Source organism: Filicampus tigris, chromosome 6 (assembly GCF_054856515.1).
Source record: "Filicampus tigris isolate MCC_2025a chromosome 6, RoL_Ftig_1.0, whole genome shotgun sequence".
In the NCBI taxonomy this organism is placed as follows: domain Eukaryota; kingdom Metazoa; phylum Chordata; class Actinopteri; order Syngnathiformes; family Syngnathidae; genus Filicampus; species Filicampus tigris.
The window spans coordinates 1,063,618-1,084,367 of NC_141222.1; the positions used below are offsets into that span (position 1 = coordinate 1,063,618).

At 44.4% G+C, this 20,750-nt stretch overlaps 1 protein-coding gene across 3 annotated transcripts in view; it reads left to right on the forward strand.

The window, feature by feature from the left end:
* Positions 1-20,750, forward strand: part of wdr17 (WD repeat domain 17) — a 245,828-nt gene that overhangs the window by 72,307 nt on the left and 152,771 nt on the right. For all 3 annotated transcript variants that reach the window (XM_086033934.1, XM_086033935.1, XM_086033936.1), the window contains exon 7: positions 14,355-14,477. In XM_086033934.1, coding sequence (XP_085890060.1) covers positions 14,355-14,477 — 123 coding nt within the window. The remainder of the gene's footprint in view (positions 1-14,354; positions 14,478-20,750) is intronic.

The following is a 20,750-nucleotide window of genomic DNA, read 5'->3' on the forward strand; positions in this document are numbered from 1 at the left end:
GCCTCCCCACGACCCTGTACAGGATAAGCGGTGTGGAAGATGACAGATGACAGATAAATATGATATATAATTTATATATAATCTAAAATGAACCCAGAGTCCATTGTGGCTCTACCCTGCCTAAAACCATTTTGCGCATGTGTGAAATACTGTTTCAGCTGCAGCCTATACACTAACCTGTCCATAATCATCCTTTCCATTATCTTGCACAGCACAGAGGTCAAGGCGATAGGTCTGTATGACGAAGGAACATCCGCCTCTTTCCCAGGCTTTAAAATGGGAACAACTATGGCATGCCTCCAGTCATCGGGAAGAACCCCCATTTCCCACATCTCATTCACCAAACAAAGAAGTTCAGCCAACATTTGATCGTCCAACTGCTGGAAAATCTCATACCCAAGGCCGTCTTTGCCAGGCACTGTGTGGCGACCTCTCTTAATAGCCCTCATAAGCTCCTCCATAGAAAAAAAACGAATTAATTGCATCACTGTTGTCACTACTGTTCAAAAGTTTATACTCCTCCAGCTCAATCATCATCCCCCTTCTCATCCTACCTTCACAACCTACATTATCATCACTGTTGTTGTTGTTGTGTACCCTCTAAAACGCCCGCGCCAAAACCTCAGCCTTTGCCCCATCATCAACTGTTTCTGAATCCCCCTGTCTCAAAACAGGAAGTAATGAGCCCCTATTAATGCCAGACATCCATCGTATCATATTCCACACCCGTTTTATAGGAGTGTGAACCCCCAAAGTGCAACAAAAATCCCTCGAACTCTCCCTTTTGGCCTCCCTTATAACCCTCCTAACCACAGCTCTACATTCTTTATATTCAATCATCCGACTATCAACAGGGAATTTCCTCAGCAATTTATAGGCCCAGTTTCGCGCACGAATAGCATCACTACATGCCGCATTCCACCAGGGCACCAGTTTCCTCCCTATCCTCCCGAGCTTACGAGGAATCGCTTGCTCTGCTGCATTTTCAACAACCCGACAAGAGGACCTATACCACTCTACCACACAGCCCTCATTATCAATCTCACCAAAACATTTCGACAGACAAGACTGGAACAGTTCCCAATTAGCCCTGCGAAATCTAAGCCCCCTTGGCATATACTCCTTTTCCACCCTAATAATCCTTCGAAACCCACAGAGAATAGGAAAATGATCACTGCCCATGATGCAGTTTTTCAATAATTCCATACACCACTTCCAGCCAACACTGCTGATGCAAACGTCAGGTCAATACACGACAGCCGTCTAGTACTCATATCAAACCTAATAGGTGTCCCATCATTCAGCATCAATAATCCATATTTGTCAAGAAAGTCTTCTAGCACTTCCCCATTTCTATCCCTCCTAACACTGCCCCACAAAGGATTGTGAGCATTGAAATCCCCCACCCATACAACATGGGGTCTCAATTGACCCATGATCCTAAATTCCCAGCATTTAACAAAAGGCACGGGCTATAAAAATTAACCACACAAAGTTTACCCCGTGCACTCCATAACTCAACCACCACACACTCCATTTCTGAAATAATCCGAGCTTCACGATAATGAACACCCTGCAAGATAAAAGTGGCACAACCCCCACCCTGAGAACACATATCATTCCGTACACACACATACCCTGGAATGACACAGTTGAGACACGGCTTCATCCACGTTTCCTGTACACAAATAATGTCAGGCCTGTCACTGCAATTTTCAACAAAGTGTTTCAATTCTTGGCTATTAGCAACCAAACTTTGTGCATTCCATTGGAAGATGGAAAACATTTACGCTCTAGCCAACCCCACCATCTACAGTACGCTTTTCCACCACTCGATGTTCTCCATCTTTGGAAAAAACCACACCATGTAGGTATGCAGGCTCAACGCCTGCTATCCCCAGGACCCTCTAAGCAGCCAAAACCACCGCCCTGACCACATCAGAATAATTTTTAGCCTTCTTCGCACCACACATAACATCCACCATAAATGCTAATAAGTTTACTTCACTCAACACAATACTGTCTTCAGGCAGAACATCTGCTGCCTCCTTACCGCTTCCTCCCCAATTTCCTAACTGTCCCGGGTCCAGTCCCTGCCCATCCTGATTAGCCTCCCTAAATACTTGCACATCCATGGCCTGCTTATAGAGAATACACACACGGCTGCCAGCAACATGCCCACCACCACAGGACCCACACTTTAACTCTGTCTCCTTACAATCAACGAAATCATGATTATCCCCACACTTACCACATCGATGAACCCCGTGACACACTGCAGCAACATTGCCATATCATTGACACTTATAACACCTCAATGGAGGCCTCTTATATGGGTGCACCCTAAACGCAAGACACCCAAGAAAAACCCTTGCCGGGAGCACTTCGTCCTGAAAGGTCAAAACAACAGTCGTGGTTTCCCAACTCATCCCCTCTCTAAAGGACCGTATGCGAGTGGCCTCACTGACACTAGCCCTCTCCACTCCCCTCACCAAGTCCTCCATTTACATCTCTAAAGAAACACCATACACCATACCTTTTAGGCCACCATTCCTATCACCGACAGCAAACCCTTCAAAAGCTTTCCCGCCTAAAGACTTCAATGCCGGGCACAGAAAGAAAACAAAGAATACAAAAAAGTTGGAAGGAAAGGATGAGGCGAAGAAATGAGGAAGAAAGGACACTAGGAAGCAAGGAAGGAAGGAAACAAGGAATCTCGGGAAGGAAGGAACCTGGGGATGAGAAATCGGAGTGTCACAAAATTTTTGAACAATATGGCCGCTTCATTAGGGACACCTGGGGATGAAAATTCTGGGTGTCCCAATACCTCTGAACAACATGGCCGCTTTATTAGGGACACCTGGGGATGAAAATTATGCGTGTCCCAATACTTTTGAACTACATGGCCGCTTCATTAGGGACACCTGGGGATGAAAATTCTGGGTGTCCCAATAGTTTTGAATAACATGGCCGCTTCATTAGGAACACCTGGGGATGAAAATACTGGGTGTCCCAATAGTTTTGAACAACATGGCCGCTTCATTAGGGATACCTGGGGATGAAAATTCTGGGTGTCCCAATACCTCTGAACAACATGGCCGCTTCATTAGGGACACCTGGGGATGAAAATTATGCGTGTCCCAATACTTTTGAACTACATGGCCGCTTCATTAGGGACACCTGGGGATGAAAATTCTGGGTGTCCCAATAGTTTTGAATAACATGGCCACTTCATTAGGAACACCTGGGGATGAAAATACTGGGTGTCCCAATAGTTTTGAACAACATGGCCGCTTCATTAGGGACACCTGGGGATGAAAATTCAGGGTGTCCCAATACCTCTGAACAACATGGCCGCTTCATTAGGGACACCTGTTGGGTATGAAAATTCTGGGTGTCCCAATACATTTGAACATGGCCGCTTCATTAGGGACACCTAGGGATGAAAATTCTGGGTGTCCCAATACTTTTGAACAACATGGCCGCCTCATTAGGGACACCTGGGGATGAAAATTCTGGGTGTCCCAATACTTTTGAACTACATGGCCGCTTCATTAGGGACACCTGGGGATGAAAATTCTGGGTGTCCCAATAGTTTTGAATAACATGGCCACTTCATTAGGAACACCTGGGGATGAAAATACTGGGTGTCCCAATAGTTTTGAACAACATGGCCGCTTCATTAGGGACACCTGGGGATGAAAATTCTGGGTGTCCCAATACCTCTGAACAACATGGCCGCTTCATTAGGGACACCTGTTGGGTATGAAAATTCTGGGTGTCCCAATACATTTGAACATGGCCGCTTCATTAGGGACACCTAGGGATGAAAATTCTGGGTGTCCCAATACTTTTGAACAACATGGCCGCCTCATTAGGGACACCTGGGGATGAAAATTCTGGGTGTCCCAATACTTTTGAACATGGCCGCTTCATTAGGGACGTCTGGGGATGACAATTCTGGGTGTTCCAATACTTTTGAACAATATAGTCGCCACACCAGGGGAGGCCAAGGGGCCAGAATGCTAGCTGTAGCTTATGTCCCTCTCAAAGATGGCCGCCTTACTGGGGCTGGCTGAGGGGCGAGAATCATGGGTGTAGCTAATATCCCTGACCACACTGGGGAGACCTCAGGGTGTGTATCCGCAGTCTAGCTAATGTCCCTGCCCAAGATGGCCGCCGCACTGGGGAGACCAAGGGGCAATAACACTGGTCCACTGGAAATGAATGTTGAAAATGTGTGGGGGTTTTTAAGGGTGAATGAGTTGAATGTGTGGGATGTAGGAATTTTGGGGGTGTTGAAAAGCAGAATGTGAGTTGAATGACTTGAATTTGTGGAAATTGGAATGGTGTAAATGCGAAAAGTTAAATGTGCCAATGGAAATGAATGGTGAATAGTTGAATTTTTGTGGGTTTTTTAAGGGTGAATGAGTTGAAAGTGTAGGAAGTAGGAATTTTGGGGGTGTTGAAAAATTGAATGTGAGTTGAATGAGTTGAATTTGTGGTAATTGGAATGGTGTAAATGTGAAAAGTTGAATGTGCCAATGGGAATGAATAGTGGAATTTTGTGGGGTTTTACAGGTAAATATGTTAAATTTTTGGCCAAAAATAAATAATTAGCATGTTATTGTCCATTTTATTATTCTGAATGTGTAACTATAATATATTGTAAAATTAGCATAGCCTGAACCTCAATGTATTTTTTTATTGGCAAGTTATTTGGTTCAGAAGCATAGTGTAGGTCAAACCTCACCCTCTGGCACATTCACCAGAGGGCGCCTTGTATCTTTAATCAAATAGTGTCATTAGAGTATTGGATTGTTATAATATTGATAAAATTACTTGTCTGCAACTAAACTGACTCACAATTCAAGCATTTTCATGCATTTTAATTTTAACAAAAATTGTGAATCAAATCGCAATCGCAATATTTGTCTGAAAAATCGCAATTTCCAAAATCGTTTAGCCCTAATGAGTGCAATCATTGAATTACTCCATTAGGACATCCCCACATCAGATTGTCAGAGTGAAGTATGCACACGGGATATTTGCTTTGTTTGCATAGCTGAAAGACCCATATTCACAACATGGATATCTAAGTAAAAAAAAGTCTTTACAACATAATTGCCCTTAAAATGTTGATGGTGTCAGATGTTTGTAACTAAAATACTTCTGTTGAATATGTCCTAGGCTGGAAACAATGTACAGCAGCATCTTGATGACATTGCCCAAAGCAGCGAGCCTTACCTTCTTGCTCAGGGACGGACAACAAGCAACATTCACACCTTATTCCTTGTGATTGACAACCATGAACTTCTATGTCAAGCAACAGAAGCAACCAAGAACTCTTTAAGGCCCATTATGTATTTTTGGTATGTTAAACAGTTCTTCCCTGGCTAACTTTTTTTACTTTTCTGCAAACAACCAGAGCTGGGCACTTTACCTTTTTTGTCAGTCTGTTCTCCATCCGCGACCTGCGTACCCTTCCGTCCTCGTCCCTCCGTCCTTATTCATAAAAATTACCATCCTCCGACCCTGACTGTCCTTGTCCTTTTAAAGCGCTTCCGTCCTTGCATTCCATCAGTCCGGGCCCCCACTGCCCAAACCCCTCCCCCCCAAAACTCAGAAACATCCACTTACCGGCTGGGAGTATCATGAGTGGATTGAATTGTTTACACTGTTTAACCAAGATAGCATTAAGCTGCAATACAAGACCGTTGTGATGTGATGAAGATGATGATGCCGACTGGAGCAAGTCATGGGATCATGAGAATATTTAAGATTGAGTAATAACGCAATACTATTGCATTTTATTGCAAAACGTTTGCGTTTTAACGCAAAGACGTTTTCAGTTTTTATAAAAAAATATTGCAAAATAACGCAAGGTTATTTGAAGAGGAAACAAAGACTTCCACTTCCGGGTCGTTTAAATGTATATGCTGGTAGAGATTTTTACGGTCTAAAGATGTCCCACACAAGGACACACTTCGCATGCAAAGGGAATAGGTACTAAATGTGAACAGTTAGTTAACACAACTATCCCAGATTACACACACACACGACAGGCTGGGTGTGTTTCTTTCAGTCAGTGAAATGTCTGACTCCTGTGACATTATCCATGGTATTACATGTCTTGAACCACTAGAGGGCAGACTATGCATGTACAATGTCACTACTGGGAAGCGCATGAAAAGCGATGTGCAGGCAATTAATGAAGGCGGCTCCGGAGAAGAGAACATGCAGTGGCTTTGCTTTTTAAAAGAACCCAACACAACATATTCAGTCGGTACTTGACCCGGTTAGGGACGAATAGAGAGACAGTTGAAAACCCACTTCCGTCCTTGCTTAGTCTGTCCTTTTTAAAAGACATTTCGTCTTCCATCCATCCAATGGGCATCCATCCAGGATGGACAGACGGACGGAATGTCCCAGGGATGGAACGGTCTGTCCGTCCAGCTCTTCAAACAACCATTTACCACATTGACATTGGAAAATCAAAGGAAACTGCAAGAGTTGCAACAATGCTGCACGAGATCACACAATGAAGTGTTTTTTTGCCATGATAGACCAAACATCCTTAACATTTTCATGCATTGGAAGTGCCAAGGACAAAGCAAGATTTTGTTCTTTCATGTTGAAAACTTGCATTATCATGTCGAGTGAATGACAACGGCTGTCTTTTTTGTACCATATTGTTTTCTTTGGTTTTAAAAATGACATTATTGTCACAGGGTATTGGCTAACTTGATATTTTACACACAAAACACAATAAATACTTTTAATACACTAATGTATACTTGTGTTTTTTCCCGATAATTTGTTGGATCACAATTCAGTTATGCTGCATAATAATAATATAATAAGAATAATAATAATTATAATAGGCGGCACGGTGGTCGACTGGTTAGCACGTCCGCCTCACAGTTCAGAGGTCGTGGGTTCGATCCCGGCTCCGGCCTCCCTGTGTGGGCCGACTTTCTCTTAGGTTTAGCATATGGCCCCAAGAGGCTTTTTTGTAGGTCTCTTTCTGTTATGTATGCTACCAAATGTTCATAGATGTAGGTGAAACGTACAACTGGGGCCGCATTTTAAAATTTTCTAGGGGTCTGTAGCGAGCCATGTTTTAAAGATTGTACAGTTAAATAATTAAATATTGATGAATTTACCAGGCCTTATATGTGTGTAAAGTTTCATGGGCTTTCATGTATGTTTACATCCTCAAAATCAGCACAGTTTTATTGGCAAATTGGGTGTTACCATGGCAACAGCTTTTTGCGAAAAATCACCATCCTCATGTTTTAACATCATGAAGTCCTGAACACTCTCGCGAGCAAAATATCTGGCTAACCGGGGCTGATTTTTTTTAAATTTAGCTAGCGAGCAAACAGACCTTCGAATTCAGCGTTGTTTTATTGGCGAAATGCCCGTTGCCATGGCAACAGCTTTTCACAAAAAATCACAAATTTCGTATTTTAATATTAGGAAGGCCTTAACACTCTTCCGAGCAAAGATGAGGTGGACCTGGTTTAATCTGCTAGGATAAAAACACCCAAAAAACCCACATTTATTTCCTTCAGTTACTAAGTGGTGCTACCACTACGATGAAAAATAAGTTAGTAGATGTCTTCAGCCCTTGGCTATCATCAAATATGAAAAATTTCGAAAAGATTGGATGATCTGAGTCAAATTAAAACTGCATTTACTGTCACGGTGAATAATCAGATTTTGTGGCACCATCATGGCCACAAAGAGCAAGACCAATGTCTTGAGGCTTTTCTGAGAAATTTTCAGTTTAATTCGTTCAGATGGCTCCGTGCAGTAAATAGAAATGTAAAAAATGACAATTTTGGTCATCACTAGGTGGCGCTATATGTATAATAGAATATTATCATATAGATGTCTTCAGGTCGTGACTATTTACGTACAAGTTTTGGATTTTTTGGAGCATGTGCAGGGTAGTTATTGAGTATTTTCTCCTGTATGGCGAAGGAAAAAAATTACGCCAAATTTGATACCCTGCCCCCGTCATATAGTTTATCAAAAACTCCAAAAATTGTTCCCAGTTGTTGTTTCGGATCTTAAAATGGTATATCCGAAGTTTGAAGTCAATCGGATGAATCCTCTGGGACAGGGTTGCAATAGTATGCACCCTGTAAATGTGAAAAATGGTCCAAAATCGGACATTAAACAATTAGCTCACTTCCTGTATACTTTAGACCAGGGGTGCCCATTACGTCGATTGAGATCGAAGGACATTGTGGGTAGATCACCAGCCTTTCATCCGTCCTCACTACTGTATTGCTACGTTCACACCACACCAACTGTGTTTTATACGCGCCGAATGGAGCACATAGGCTGTTGCTGCAAATCTGCTTGAAGCTGGCTATCAGCTGCTACTGTCCGGACTATGCGTCCCTGGCTGATTCCATTCAGTGCAAATCATCAGAGTAAGGTAATTACAAAACATTTTTGTTGTATTGTGCTATATATAGGTTGATGCAGTCATGCAAGGTACACCAGCATATACGGTACATATAAAAAGAATTCTCAATATACAGTATTTATAGATAGTGTGTTTTGCATTTTTAGTGGGCGGTAGATCATTTTGACCTGGTCATGTCATAAGTAGCTCTCAGGCTGAAAAAGTGTGGGCACCCCTGCTTTAGACTGTGGCTATAATTGACTTTTTTGTACTTCTTGGTGCTACACGTGCCTGCCAATTTTCGTAGGCCTAGGTCAAACGGGCTGGAATTCGATTTTGTTTTACCATTCTAGGTGGCGCTACAGAGCCATTTTGTTGTCATCCTTTATGACAAAATATTGCAATTTTCGCCAGGCCGATCAGTGTGCAAAATTTGGTGAGTTTTCATGCATGTTTAGGGTCCCAAAAATTAGATACGGCATTGAAATACTAAGAATAACCCCTACAAAAACAATGGGGACCTCCCAGCAGTAGCTCCTCGTTCCCTAATAATAAATATAATATGAAAATAATATAAGAATGATAACTATTTAAGTGTAATGATATTTCTCTGGTCGGCACGGTGGTCGACTGGTTAGCACGTCCGCCTCACAGTTCAGAGATCGTGGGTTCGATCCCGGCTCCGGCCTCCCTGTGTGGAGTTTGCATGTTCTCCCCGTGCCTGCGTGGGTTTTCTCCGGGCACTCCGGTTTCCTCCCACATTCCAAAAACATGCATGGTAAGTTGATTGGATACTCTAAATTGCCCTAGGTGTGATCGTGAGTGCAGATGTTTGTCTCTGTGTGCCCTGCGATTGGCTGGCAACCAGTTCAGGGTGTCCCCCGCCTACTGCCCAAAGACAGCTGGGATAGGCTCCAGCACGCCCCGCGACCCTTGTGAGGAGAAGCGGTACAGATAATGGATGGATGGATGGATATTTCTCTGAACAGTGTGAACACAACGTGTTAAATATATTTAGATATTCCCTTGCTAATTTTGACACTTAATAAAGCAGAATTAACAGTGAAATTCAACCCTGGAAATTTTACTCTTTGTTTGAGCAAGACCAAATATCTGAAATGGAGTTAAATTAAACTCTCTAAGCGTTAATTTGACCCAGATTTTTACTGTGGCAAGTCAAATGAAATTCATTTATATAGCCCTTATTCACAGAAAAGTCTCAAAGGGCTTCAAATGCCCACAGTTGATAATTATTATTGACACCCCCTTATTTGAACCCCCAGGATGCACGGAGAAACTAAAAAAAAAACACCTGGGGAAAAATGAGAAACCTTGAGAAGGGGCCACAGATAAGGGAATCCCCTTCCAGTGTGTGTTGTTGCTGTATTTTTTTCATGTTCTAAGACTGACTGATAGGGGTATTATTTATCTGTCAATTATACACTCAACAAAAAATATAAATGCAACACGATTTCGCTCCCATTTTTTATGAGATGAACTCAAAGGTCTAAAACTTTTTCCACATACGCAACCATGTCATGTCATGTCATCTTCCAACCCGATTATCCTGTACAGGGTCGCGGGGTGGTGCCGGAGCCTATCCCAGCCATCAACGGACGAAGGCAGACTACACCCCGAACTGGTCGCCAGCCAGTCGCAGGGCACACACAGACACCATCACTGAGCAGGAATCGATCCCACGCTGCCCGCACTCAAATCAGGCGTGTGTACCACTACACTATCAGTGACCTCATTTCTCTCAAATATTGTTAACAAACCAGTCTAAATCGGTGATAGTGAGCACATCTCCTTTGCCGAGATAATCCATCCCACCTCACACGTGTGCCATATCAAGATGCTCATTAGACACCATGATTAATGTGCAGGTGTGCCTTGGACTGCCCACAATAAGAGGCCTCTCTGAAAGGTGCGTTTTTATTTTATTGGGGTGGGAGGTGTCTGGGGACTCAAAAAACCACTCAGTATCTGGTGTGACCCTAATTTGCCTTATGGAATGCAACACATCTCCTTTTCATAGAGTTCATCAGGTTGGTCTACTCCTCTTCAATGGCGAAGTTGCTGGATATCGACAGGAACTGGTACATGCTGTCGTATACACCAAGTGTTCCCAACCACCAGACCGTGGGCCACTTTTGACTTTGCAGGCCGCACTGATGAAAGAAAAAACAATTGTAGTACTTCCGGTTTATTTATTTTCCAATCCACCAGGGTTTTTTTTTTCATCAATATCGAATGACTTTTTAGCCTTAGCAAAGTGGTTAGCCAACAAGTGTGACGCTCTCCAGGTACTTACATTTAACGACGAATCAGTTTTGAAGTCTGCATTGACTGCACATATTGTTGAGTAAAGTGGGCTTCCTTCTGCGTGGGAATCCTTTGTCGCCGTAAATCCAAATTTCAAGTAGGTCTTCTGGTATTGTCTGTGAAATGTACCCTTCTTTTTCTTCCTGGGCATAGGTTCTTGTGTTGAATTCTCACTGAGCCTTTTCCACATTGCAAAGGAACTTTACGAATATGTCTATTTATTTTACTCATTTGCAGCTCATATCGTGCAATACCCAATATTCCCCACTACTGTAATACCGTGCAATACTCAACATTCCCCACTACTGTTAGTCTAGTTTTATTTTCATCCAATGCTGTCCCTTACATTTCACTACAGCACTGCCGCACTGTCACTTACTTAGAGTATTTTTCCTCTGTACTATGTACAGGCCAAAATGAGTGTTCCTCATACTTTTTATGTAGATGTATGTTGGTGTGTATATACATGTGTATATACATGTTACTGCATATATTTACATAGGTTTGATCCTGAATGTTTGTCGTCAATGTTATACATTAATGGCTACATTATGCCACCGTCCCTGTGTGACCTATATCTTTGCTGGTGTAACAATGAAAATTTCCCCACTGTGGGATCAATAAAGGCATTCTTATCTTATCTTATCTTATTTAATATTAGTTACGCGACGGAGACAACGTAACATGCATTGAGTCAGTCATAGATGGATGTAACAGAGAGAATCTGGTCACTTTTCAAAATAAAATATTTTTCAGCCTTGGATACTAAATAAACCAGAAGTACTGTAATTTTCTTTTCTTTTCATCTGTGCGGCCCGCCGCGGCTCGGTCGAAAGTGGCTTATGGCCCGGTACTGGTCTGCGGCCCGGTGGTTAGGAACCGCTGACTTAGACTACCCAATATGCATGAAAAACGCCTTTAGCTTCATGCAGGTCCTGCAGAAGCTAGGAAATGGTAGACTGGCACCAAAAATTAAAACGTTTAAAAATCCTCTTATCATAGAAATGACGATCTACAGGCGGTACTACAAATCCCACGTGACTGTTCTAAAGCAACACGTGTTGCTTTAAGGTCTACTCTATTTGTATCTGATGCTCATTGTTTTACATGTTAGGCCAGAAGAGATCGTGAATGTTATTCATCTAGAAAGATCTGCTGGAGTACAACTGGAGTTAATTTTTGTAATTTTTAAATGTATTTTTTTAACCAAGCAGGCCCCTTGATATGTAACATGTTCATAATAAAATGTTTATTTCTCCCTGAAATATCTAAGACTATATGCCTTACAGCACAGGAAATGTGACAGCCCATTTAATGGTAGATCCATTATCACTATTTTAGCCCTTATGCCCCATTTACAATAAATGACAAAATCACATTAGACATGGGCGGCACTGTGATAGACTGATTAGCACGTCCGCCTCACAGTGCAGAGGTCGTGGGTTTGAATCCGGCCGCAGCCTTCCTGTGTCGAGTTTGCATGTTGCATTCCAAAAACATGCACGATAGGTTAATTGGACACTCTAAATTGCCCCTATGTGTGATTGGGAGTGCGAATGTTTAGCAACCAGTTCAGGGTGTACCCTGCCTACTGTCCGAAAACAGCTGGGCTAGGCTCCAGCACACTTGCGACCCTTGTGAGGATAAGTGGTTTGGATGATGGATGGATGAAATAGGGCATTTTTTTTTTTATTTACATTTGGGAGGGGTTTTTGTGGTAGTGTAGCAGTCTAGTGCATCACCGTCAATGCAAGCTGCCCACCAGGGACCATGGTTCAAAGAGCTGAGTCTGGCTGGATCTCCATAGGACTGGGATTTGACTTCTGCTTAAATCTGGAATGTGTTAAAAAACAATTACCAAACGTTTTATGGCCTTTACCAAACATTTTAATAGACTGCAAATTGGGTGTTAGGTCCAAAATAGTCAATTGGATTGTTTCAGATTTTTTGATAAGGCACTAGCTTAGTCAATCAAGTGTCATTCAGTCAGAATGAGCATGGATGACAGTTTGGAGAGATTTTTACATTCTAGAGATATCCCAGACAAGGACATACTTCATATGCAAAGGGATTAGGTATCTCCTAAATGTTAACAGTTAGCTAGCAAAACAATATTGTGAAATGGGTGTCATGTGATGTAATCCGTGGTATTACATGTGTTGAACCAGTAGAGTGCAGACTATGCCAGTGAGTATACATGTGAGGGCAGACTATGTCTGTGAGTGTGGTATCCCAGAAGAGAACAGTGGTCTTTCTTTTTAAAAGAGTCCAACACATCACTTCAGGACGTTACAGGGACAGATGAAAACCCACTTCTGTCCTTGCTTAATCCTTCTTTAAAAAAAAAAAAAAATTTCGTCCTCCGTCCTCAAAATGGGCATCTGTCTGCAACGGACAGACCGTTCTGTCCCTGGGACAGAATGCCCATTTCTGTGTAGGTCTCAATATGTACCCCATTTAAGGGGTATAATAGATGTAGTCTTGAGGGTACTTCCCCAGTGACAAGCCATTTGACCCTAAAAGGTACAATTTCCCCCCCCCTTTTTTCTAACAGTGCAAATTCTGTTCATAACTTTTATGGACAGAATTTCTAGGCGCTGAGGTTGTCCGGTTTGGTATCCTCCGTACGGTATCGCTGCTTTTTGCAGATGATCTGAGACCATGGTCCTCAGTCGAAAAAAGGTGGAGTGCCCTCTCTAGGTCGAGGATGAGGTCCTGCCCCAAGCGGAGGCCTTCAAGTATCTTTGGTGTGGTTCACAAGTGAGGGTAGAATGTAGCGTGAGATCGACAGGCGGATCAGTACAGCGTCTGCTGTGATGCAGACTCTGTATCGGTCTGTCATGGTGAGGAAAGAGCAGAAAGGTGAAGCTCTCGATTTACCAGTTGATCTACGTTCCTACTCTCACCTATGATCACGAGTTGTGGGTCGTGACCGAACGAACAAGATCCCAGATACAAGCGGCCAAAATGAGTTTCCTCAGCAGGCTGTCTGGGCTCTCCCTTAGAGATCGCGTGAGAAGCTCGGAGGGATTCAGAGTTGAACCACTGTTCCTCAACGTTGAGAGGAGCCAGATGAGGTGGCTCTGGCATCTGATTAGGATGCCTCTTGCATGCCTCCCTGGTGAGGTGTTCCGGGCATGTCCCACTGGCAGGAGGCCCCAAGGAAGATTCAGGAAACGCTAGAGAGACTATGTCTCCCGGCTGGCCTGGGAATTCCTGGGGATCCCTCCGGGAGAGTTGGAAGACATGCCTGGAGAAAGGCAAGTCTGGGCTTCCCTGCTGAAGCTTCTGCCTCCGTGACCTGACCCCGGATAAGCGGTAGATGAAGGATGGATGGAGTGCACAGTGTGTACATTTCATGACGTTGGCACACTTAAGTCGATGGGAGAAATTGCGCAGTTCAAAAAGTGCTCAGCAGCACGCCTTTTCTAGCTTAAACTTCCAGGAGAAAATGCCCCGAAAAGTGCGTAATGAATTGACTTAAGCAAGAACAGGAGAAGATGCCACTAAGAGGACAGGTGATGCTCTTCATGGTTGTTTTAGAGAACAAGTACATTTTCCTAACATAACCTCTTTCAGATCAATCAATCTCTTCAATGTGTTTCAGACTCCCAGGTTGGCGTATTGAGGATATGGAATGTGTCTCGCTCTACTCCTTTGGATAGTTTTAAACTGAAGAAGACGGGCTTTCATGCTTTGCATGTCCTCAACTCTTCACTTGCAAAAAAAGGTACAATTTAAACATTTTGGACCTTGAGAGACAAATATGCAGCTCATGTGCAGGTGTCAATTAGTTTATTCCTTATCTGTTCTTGAATTTCTTTGGATTGAGGCATTTTGTGGCATTTTCCTGATGTCCTTTGACCGACTTCATTTTGTCAAACTATTTAAAGGAGAAGTCAACGCAAACATTGTTTTTTCAAGAATATGTTCTATGCAAACCCACTAGTTGACATGGCATTTTGATAAATATTACATTTGTGGAATAAGTATTAAATAACTAGTTTCATGGCTCAGATTCAGGGAACAGGTCAGCCGTGATTGGTCGTTGTGAGCAGTTGTGATGTTATTTTCAGTCGACAAAAGATAAAATGCCCCCCCGAGGTGGCTAAAAACGAGTGCATTTTGCTGCTCAACTTAGATTCCACAAACACAAAATTGGTCAGAATGCCGTGGTTCAATTAGTGGGCCTGCTGGGAACATTCATTCATTCATTCATTATCCATACCGCTTTTCCTCACAAGGGTCTCGGGCGTGCTGGAGCCTATCGCAGCTGTCTTTGGGCAGTAGGCGGGGGACACCCTGAATTGGTTGCCAGCCAATCGCAGGGCACACAGAGACAAACATCCGCACTCACAATCACACCTAGGGGCAATTTAGACAGTCCGATCAACTTACCATGCATGTTTTTTGGAATGTGGGAGGAAACCGGAGTACCCGGAGGAAACCTACGCAGGCATGGGGAGAACATGCAAACTCCACACAGGGAGGCCGGAGCCGGGATCGAACCCACAACCTCTGAACTGTGAGGCGGACGTGTTAACCAGTCGACCACCGTGCCGCCTTGCTGGGAACATATTTCTTGAAAAAAATATGTTTGGGTTGACTTCTGCTTTAAGTGATTTCTAGATTGAACAGTCCTAGAGGTAGTCTGGCTTGGGTGTAGTTAGTGAAGATGCACCCAGCTTTCCCAAAATTGTGAATAGCCACACTTAATTCATAATTTAAAAAGGGGTGGGGACTGGGATGGTCACGTACATTTTCCACACAGGCCCAGGTAGCTTTAAATATTTTTTTCTCTCCTTACTAAATAAAATCATAATTTAAAAACATCAAACTTAACATGTATTCTGCTTTTAAACCATCATACTCATTAACACAGGAAACACGCAGCATTCAAGAGAAGCTGGGGTTGATGCAGTTGCCTACTTCCTGTAAATCCCATGGGTTCAAAGTAGCTACTTTTATTTTTAATTTAGAAATGTTCACGTTTTTTTTTTAACCTTTTAAGGCCTCCAACTTTTACTGGCTGTAAACTGAAAATATGTGCAGGTCTACCTCATGGATAAACAAACGTATATCTTAATATACATAGCAAATTAGAATGTCCTGGAAAATATTAGTTAATTTCAGGAGTTCAATTCAAAAAGTGATATGCATACTAGTGATGGGCATGACAGTTCATCAAAAACAACTGTTCAAAAGATTTATTCACCAAATTGTTCATCCACCCATGACCATTAAAATGGTCTCTATGGCTTGATTCACACTGTAGGCAAATGCGACCCAGATTAGATTTTTTTGCCCATATGCAACCTGCATCTGATTTTTTTATGACAGTCTGAACGGCACAATTTTTTCAAATGCAACCTGGTCCACTTACATGTGTGATCCTAGATCGGATATTTATCTGATTTCTGTGACTTTTCTGTTGTTTATTGAGCCAAGGCACATGTTTTTAGTATGTGCCATGGCCCACCACCAAAAAAAAATGTCACAAAAAGCAAATACACGTCATATATATACTTTCCACCATCTGACAGATCATTTATTTGTTCTGCCTGTCTGTCAGTTGGTTGGCATAGATATTTGAGAAAGATACATTATTTATTGTGTGACATCACGAGAGGTTTGACAGGGCAAGTGGACTTCTTAGGCCAGAGTTTCATCAAAAATCAAGATTTATTATCTTCTTTCAGTCAGTTGGTGTAAGGAAAAACAAAATTGACAAAAATACAAAAGGCGCCAACTAAAGACTTTTCTCAAAATTCAAAAAACAACTTTCCTCCACATGGACTCTGTTCTTCCTCTTGCTTCTGTCCGGGTCTTTCCTGTTGTCCTCCCACACTCTTTTTGCTCCTTGATTTCCCCCTTTTTAAGTCCAGCCACGCCGGCTTCAATCAAGTGGCTTAAGCAGCCACACCTGTTGGGGTTATGGGGTATGTCGGCCATCTTGGGGTGTGGCACCAGCGTAGCATCCTTCCACTACACATCCCCTTGTGATGCCTCATATCCCTAGACCCCGGGCCTGACGTCCACGGAAGGACGACTGAAGACCAAAAGGCATCACGGTGGGACAATGCCTCTGCGTTCCCATGTTTGCTTCCCGGCCTGTGCACAACAGAGAAGTTGAAAGGTTGCAGACTTAAGAACCATCTAGTTACCCTGCTATTGGTTTCCTTGTATTTCGCCATCCATTGCAAAGGGGAATGATCAGTTACCAACGTAAACCTAATAGGTAGTATTTGAGAGTTCCGAGAGCCCATTTAATGGCTAGGCATTCCTTTTCCACTATAGATAAGAAGATAAGATGAGAATGCCTTTATTGATCCCACAGTGGGGAAATTTTCATTGTTACAGCAGCAAAGATATAGGTCACACAGGGACGGCGGCATAATGTGGCCATTAATGTATAACATTGACGGCAAACATTTAGGATCAAACCTATGTAAATATACGCAGTAACATGTGTATATACACATGTATATACACACCAACCTACATCTACATAAAAAGTATGAGGAACACTCATTTCGGTCTGTACATAGTACAGAGGAAAAAATACTCTAAGTAAGTGACAGTGCTGCAGTGCTGTAGTGAAATGTAAGAGACAGCATTGGATAAAAATAAAACTAGACTAACAGTAGTGGGGAATGTTGAGTATTGCACGGTATTACAGTAGTGGGGAATATTGGGTATTGCACGATATGAGCTCAGGTGCAGGACTGCACAATTGCACTAATGTCCGCCAGTTTGTAGAGACTACACAATGTTCTTGTTGAAGAGTCTGACAGCAGCAGGCAAGAAGGAACGGCGGAATCTCTCTTTTGCACAGCGAGGGTGTAACAGTCTGTCACTGAATGAGCTGTGGAGTGCTGTTAGGGTGCCCTGGAGGGGTAGGTCTTTGGTTGTCCAGCATTGATGACAGCTTGGCCAACATCCTCCTGTCCCCCACCGAGTCCACAGAGTCCAGGGAGCAGCCCAGGACAGACCCCCCCTCCTGACCAGTTTGTCCAGCCGCTTCTTGTCCCGGGCCGAGACGCCGCCTGCCCAGGTGACCACTCCCTGGAAGATGACCGATGCAACCACCGAGTCATAAAAGTTCCTGAGGAGTGTCCCCTGAACCTCAAAAGACCTCAGTCTCCTGAGTAGGAAGAGTCTGCTCTGACTCTTCCTATAGAGGGCGTCTGTGTTGTCGCACCAGTCCAGTTTATTGTTCAGATGAACACCCAGGTACTTGTAAGTTGAGACTCTCTCAACATCTGTTCCCCGGATATTCACTGGTGCAGGTGAAGAGTGCTGGCGCCTACCGAAATCCACCACCATTTCTTTGGATTTGCCCGCATTGATCAGGAGGCGGTTCTGCTGGCACCAGTCCACAAAACCCTGAGTAAGTTCTCTGTACTCCCGATCATCTCCGCCTGTGATGAGGCCGACAATCGCAGAGTTGTCAGTGAACTTCTGCAGGTGACAGGTAGGGGTGTTGTAGTTGAAGTCCGAGGTGTAGAGGGTGAACAGGAAGGGAGCCAAGACAGTTCCCTGTGGGGCCCCCGTGCTACAGAGGAGCACGTCAGACACACAGTCCTGTGTCCTCACATACTGTGGCCGGTTTGTGAGGTAGTCCTGGATCCCTGTGGTGAGGTGGTGGGCCACCCCCGCCCGCTCCAGCTTGTCTCTCAGTAGGGTGGGCTGGATGGTGTTGAAAGCACTGGAGAAATCAAAGAACATGATCCTCACAGTGCTCCTCGCCTTCTCCAGGTGGGAGAGTAAAGTGTGGAGGAGGTAGATGATGGCATCAACCACACTGATGCCAGGCTGATATGCGAACTGGAGTGGGTCCATTGAGGAGCTCACCAGGGGGCGCAGGTGGACAAGGACCAGTCTCTCCAGGGTCTTCATCAGGTGAGACGTCAGCGCCACTGGTCTAAAGCTGTTGAGCTCCTTCGGGTGGGGGGTCTTTGGCACCGGGACCAGGCAGGATGTTTTCCATAGCTGGGGGACCCTGCCCAGCTTCAGGCTCAGGTTGAACATGTGCTGGACAATTCCACACAGCTGGTCTGCGCAGGATTTGAGGAGCTGGGGGCTGATGCCATCTGGACCCGCTGCCTTCCTCGCCTTCATCTTCTTCAGCTGGTTCCTCACCTGAGATGTTGTGAAGGCCAAGGCTGGGCAGGAGGGAGTGGTGGCTATCTGGTGTAGCTGGGAGCTGGAGACTGTGGAGAAAAGGAGGGAGGGGGTGACACGCCCAGCAGGAGGAGTAGGTGGAGGCTGCAGCAGGAGAGACTGAGTGGAGGCAGGCATCTGATCGAACCTATTGAAAAAGAGGTTCAGCTCATTTGCCCACTGCAGGTCCCCCCCAGTCCGGGTCTTGGGTTGTCCGTGGCCTGAGATGGTCTTCAGGCCCCTCCAGACTCCCCTGGCGTTATTCTGCAGCAGCTGCTCCTCCATCCTCTTCCTGTAGGACCTTTTCCCCTCTCTGATCCTCCTCCTCAGCTGGCGCTGCACAGTCTTCCGCTCCTCTTTGTTGCCTGACGCACAGTGTTTCTCTCTCGGTAGCCATTTCGGTAGCCATTTCCGACTCAAGTAGAGTATCGGGTGTTCCTCACCTCCATTGACCAGGGCCAGAACAGCACCCAGACCCACCTCTGAGGCATCTGCCTGGACTACGAATTCCGTGTTGAAGTCTGGGGCCGTCAGCATGGGCGTTGAACACAGGGCCCTCTTCAGGTTGTCAAAGGCCCCTTCAGCCATTGGGTTCCACCGGACCATCCGGCTATGTTTCTTGCTCGTCAAATCTATGAGAGGTTCAGCTACCACAGCAAAGTTAGGAATTAATCGTTAGGCCTGCCTGCCGGAGGGATTCCAGAACTTTCTGTACTCGTGGTAAGTGACTTTCCCAGTCGGTGCTCTGAATTACCACATCATCTAGGTAACCTGCTGCATAGGCTCGATGTGGCCGCAGGACTTGGTCCATTAAACGCTAGAATGTGGCTGGGGCTCCAAACAGACCAAAGGGCATCACACGGTACTGCCACAAACCTTCCGGGGTGGAAAAGGCAGTTTTTTCTTTTGACTCCACTGACAAAGGGACCTGCCAATATCCTTTGGTGAGATCAAGAGTGGTTATAAAGCGTGCGTTTCCCAAGCTCTCAATTAGCTCATCAACCCGAGGCATGGGATAGGCGTCGAACTCCGAAACTTCATTAACTCTCCGGAAGTCATGACAGAAGCGCACCGTGTTGTCAGGTTTATCGGTCAGTACTATGGGGCTCGACCAGGCACTCTTAGAGGGTTCTATTACTTTTAATTCCAGCATCTTCCTTACCTCCTCCCCCACTGTCTTCTTGCGAGCCTCCTGTATTCGGTAGGGCTTCTGGTTCACAGTTTTTCCCGGTTGGGTGCGAATTACATGTTCTACCAGGTGGGTGCATCCAGGGACAGATGCGAAGACATCCTGGTTCCCATCCACTAACTCCTTTGCCTGCTGGAGTTGGTGAAGATCAAGGTCAGGCCCAAACTGCACTTGGTCCCAAGCAGGTGTGGTAACAACTCTGGGAGGGAGTCAAGTGAACAATGCCTCTCGCACATGCCATTTCTTCAAGAGGTTAACATGATATATTTGCTCACCTTTCCTCTTCCCGGGTTGTCGCACTTTGTAGTTGTTTTATTTGTAGCAGAGTACACAACTCCCTGGTAACTCGCGACATAAAGGGAGTACCCTGGTCTGTGAGAATTTCTTTTGGAATTCCTACTCTGCTGCTGAAGAGGAAGAGTTCTTTGGCTATTTGGGTAGCGTTTGCTTTTCTTAAGGGGATGGCCTCTGGGTACCGGGTAGCATAATCTATGATCACTAAAATGTATTGGTGTCCTCGAGCACTCTTAGGCAGCGGGCCCACAATATCCATCCCCACCCTCTCAAATGGGGTTTCTATGATCGGCAGCAGTATGAGTGGGTTCCTATATGAGTGTTGTAATTGTAAATACATAATTTCCTGACCAATGA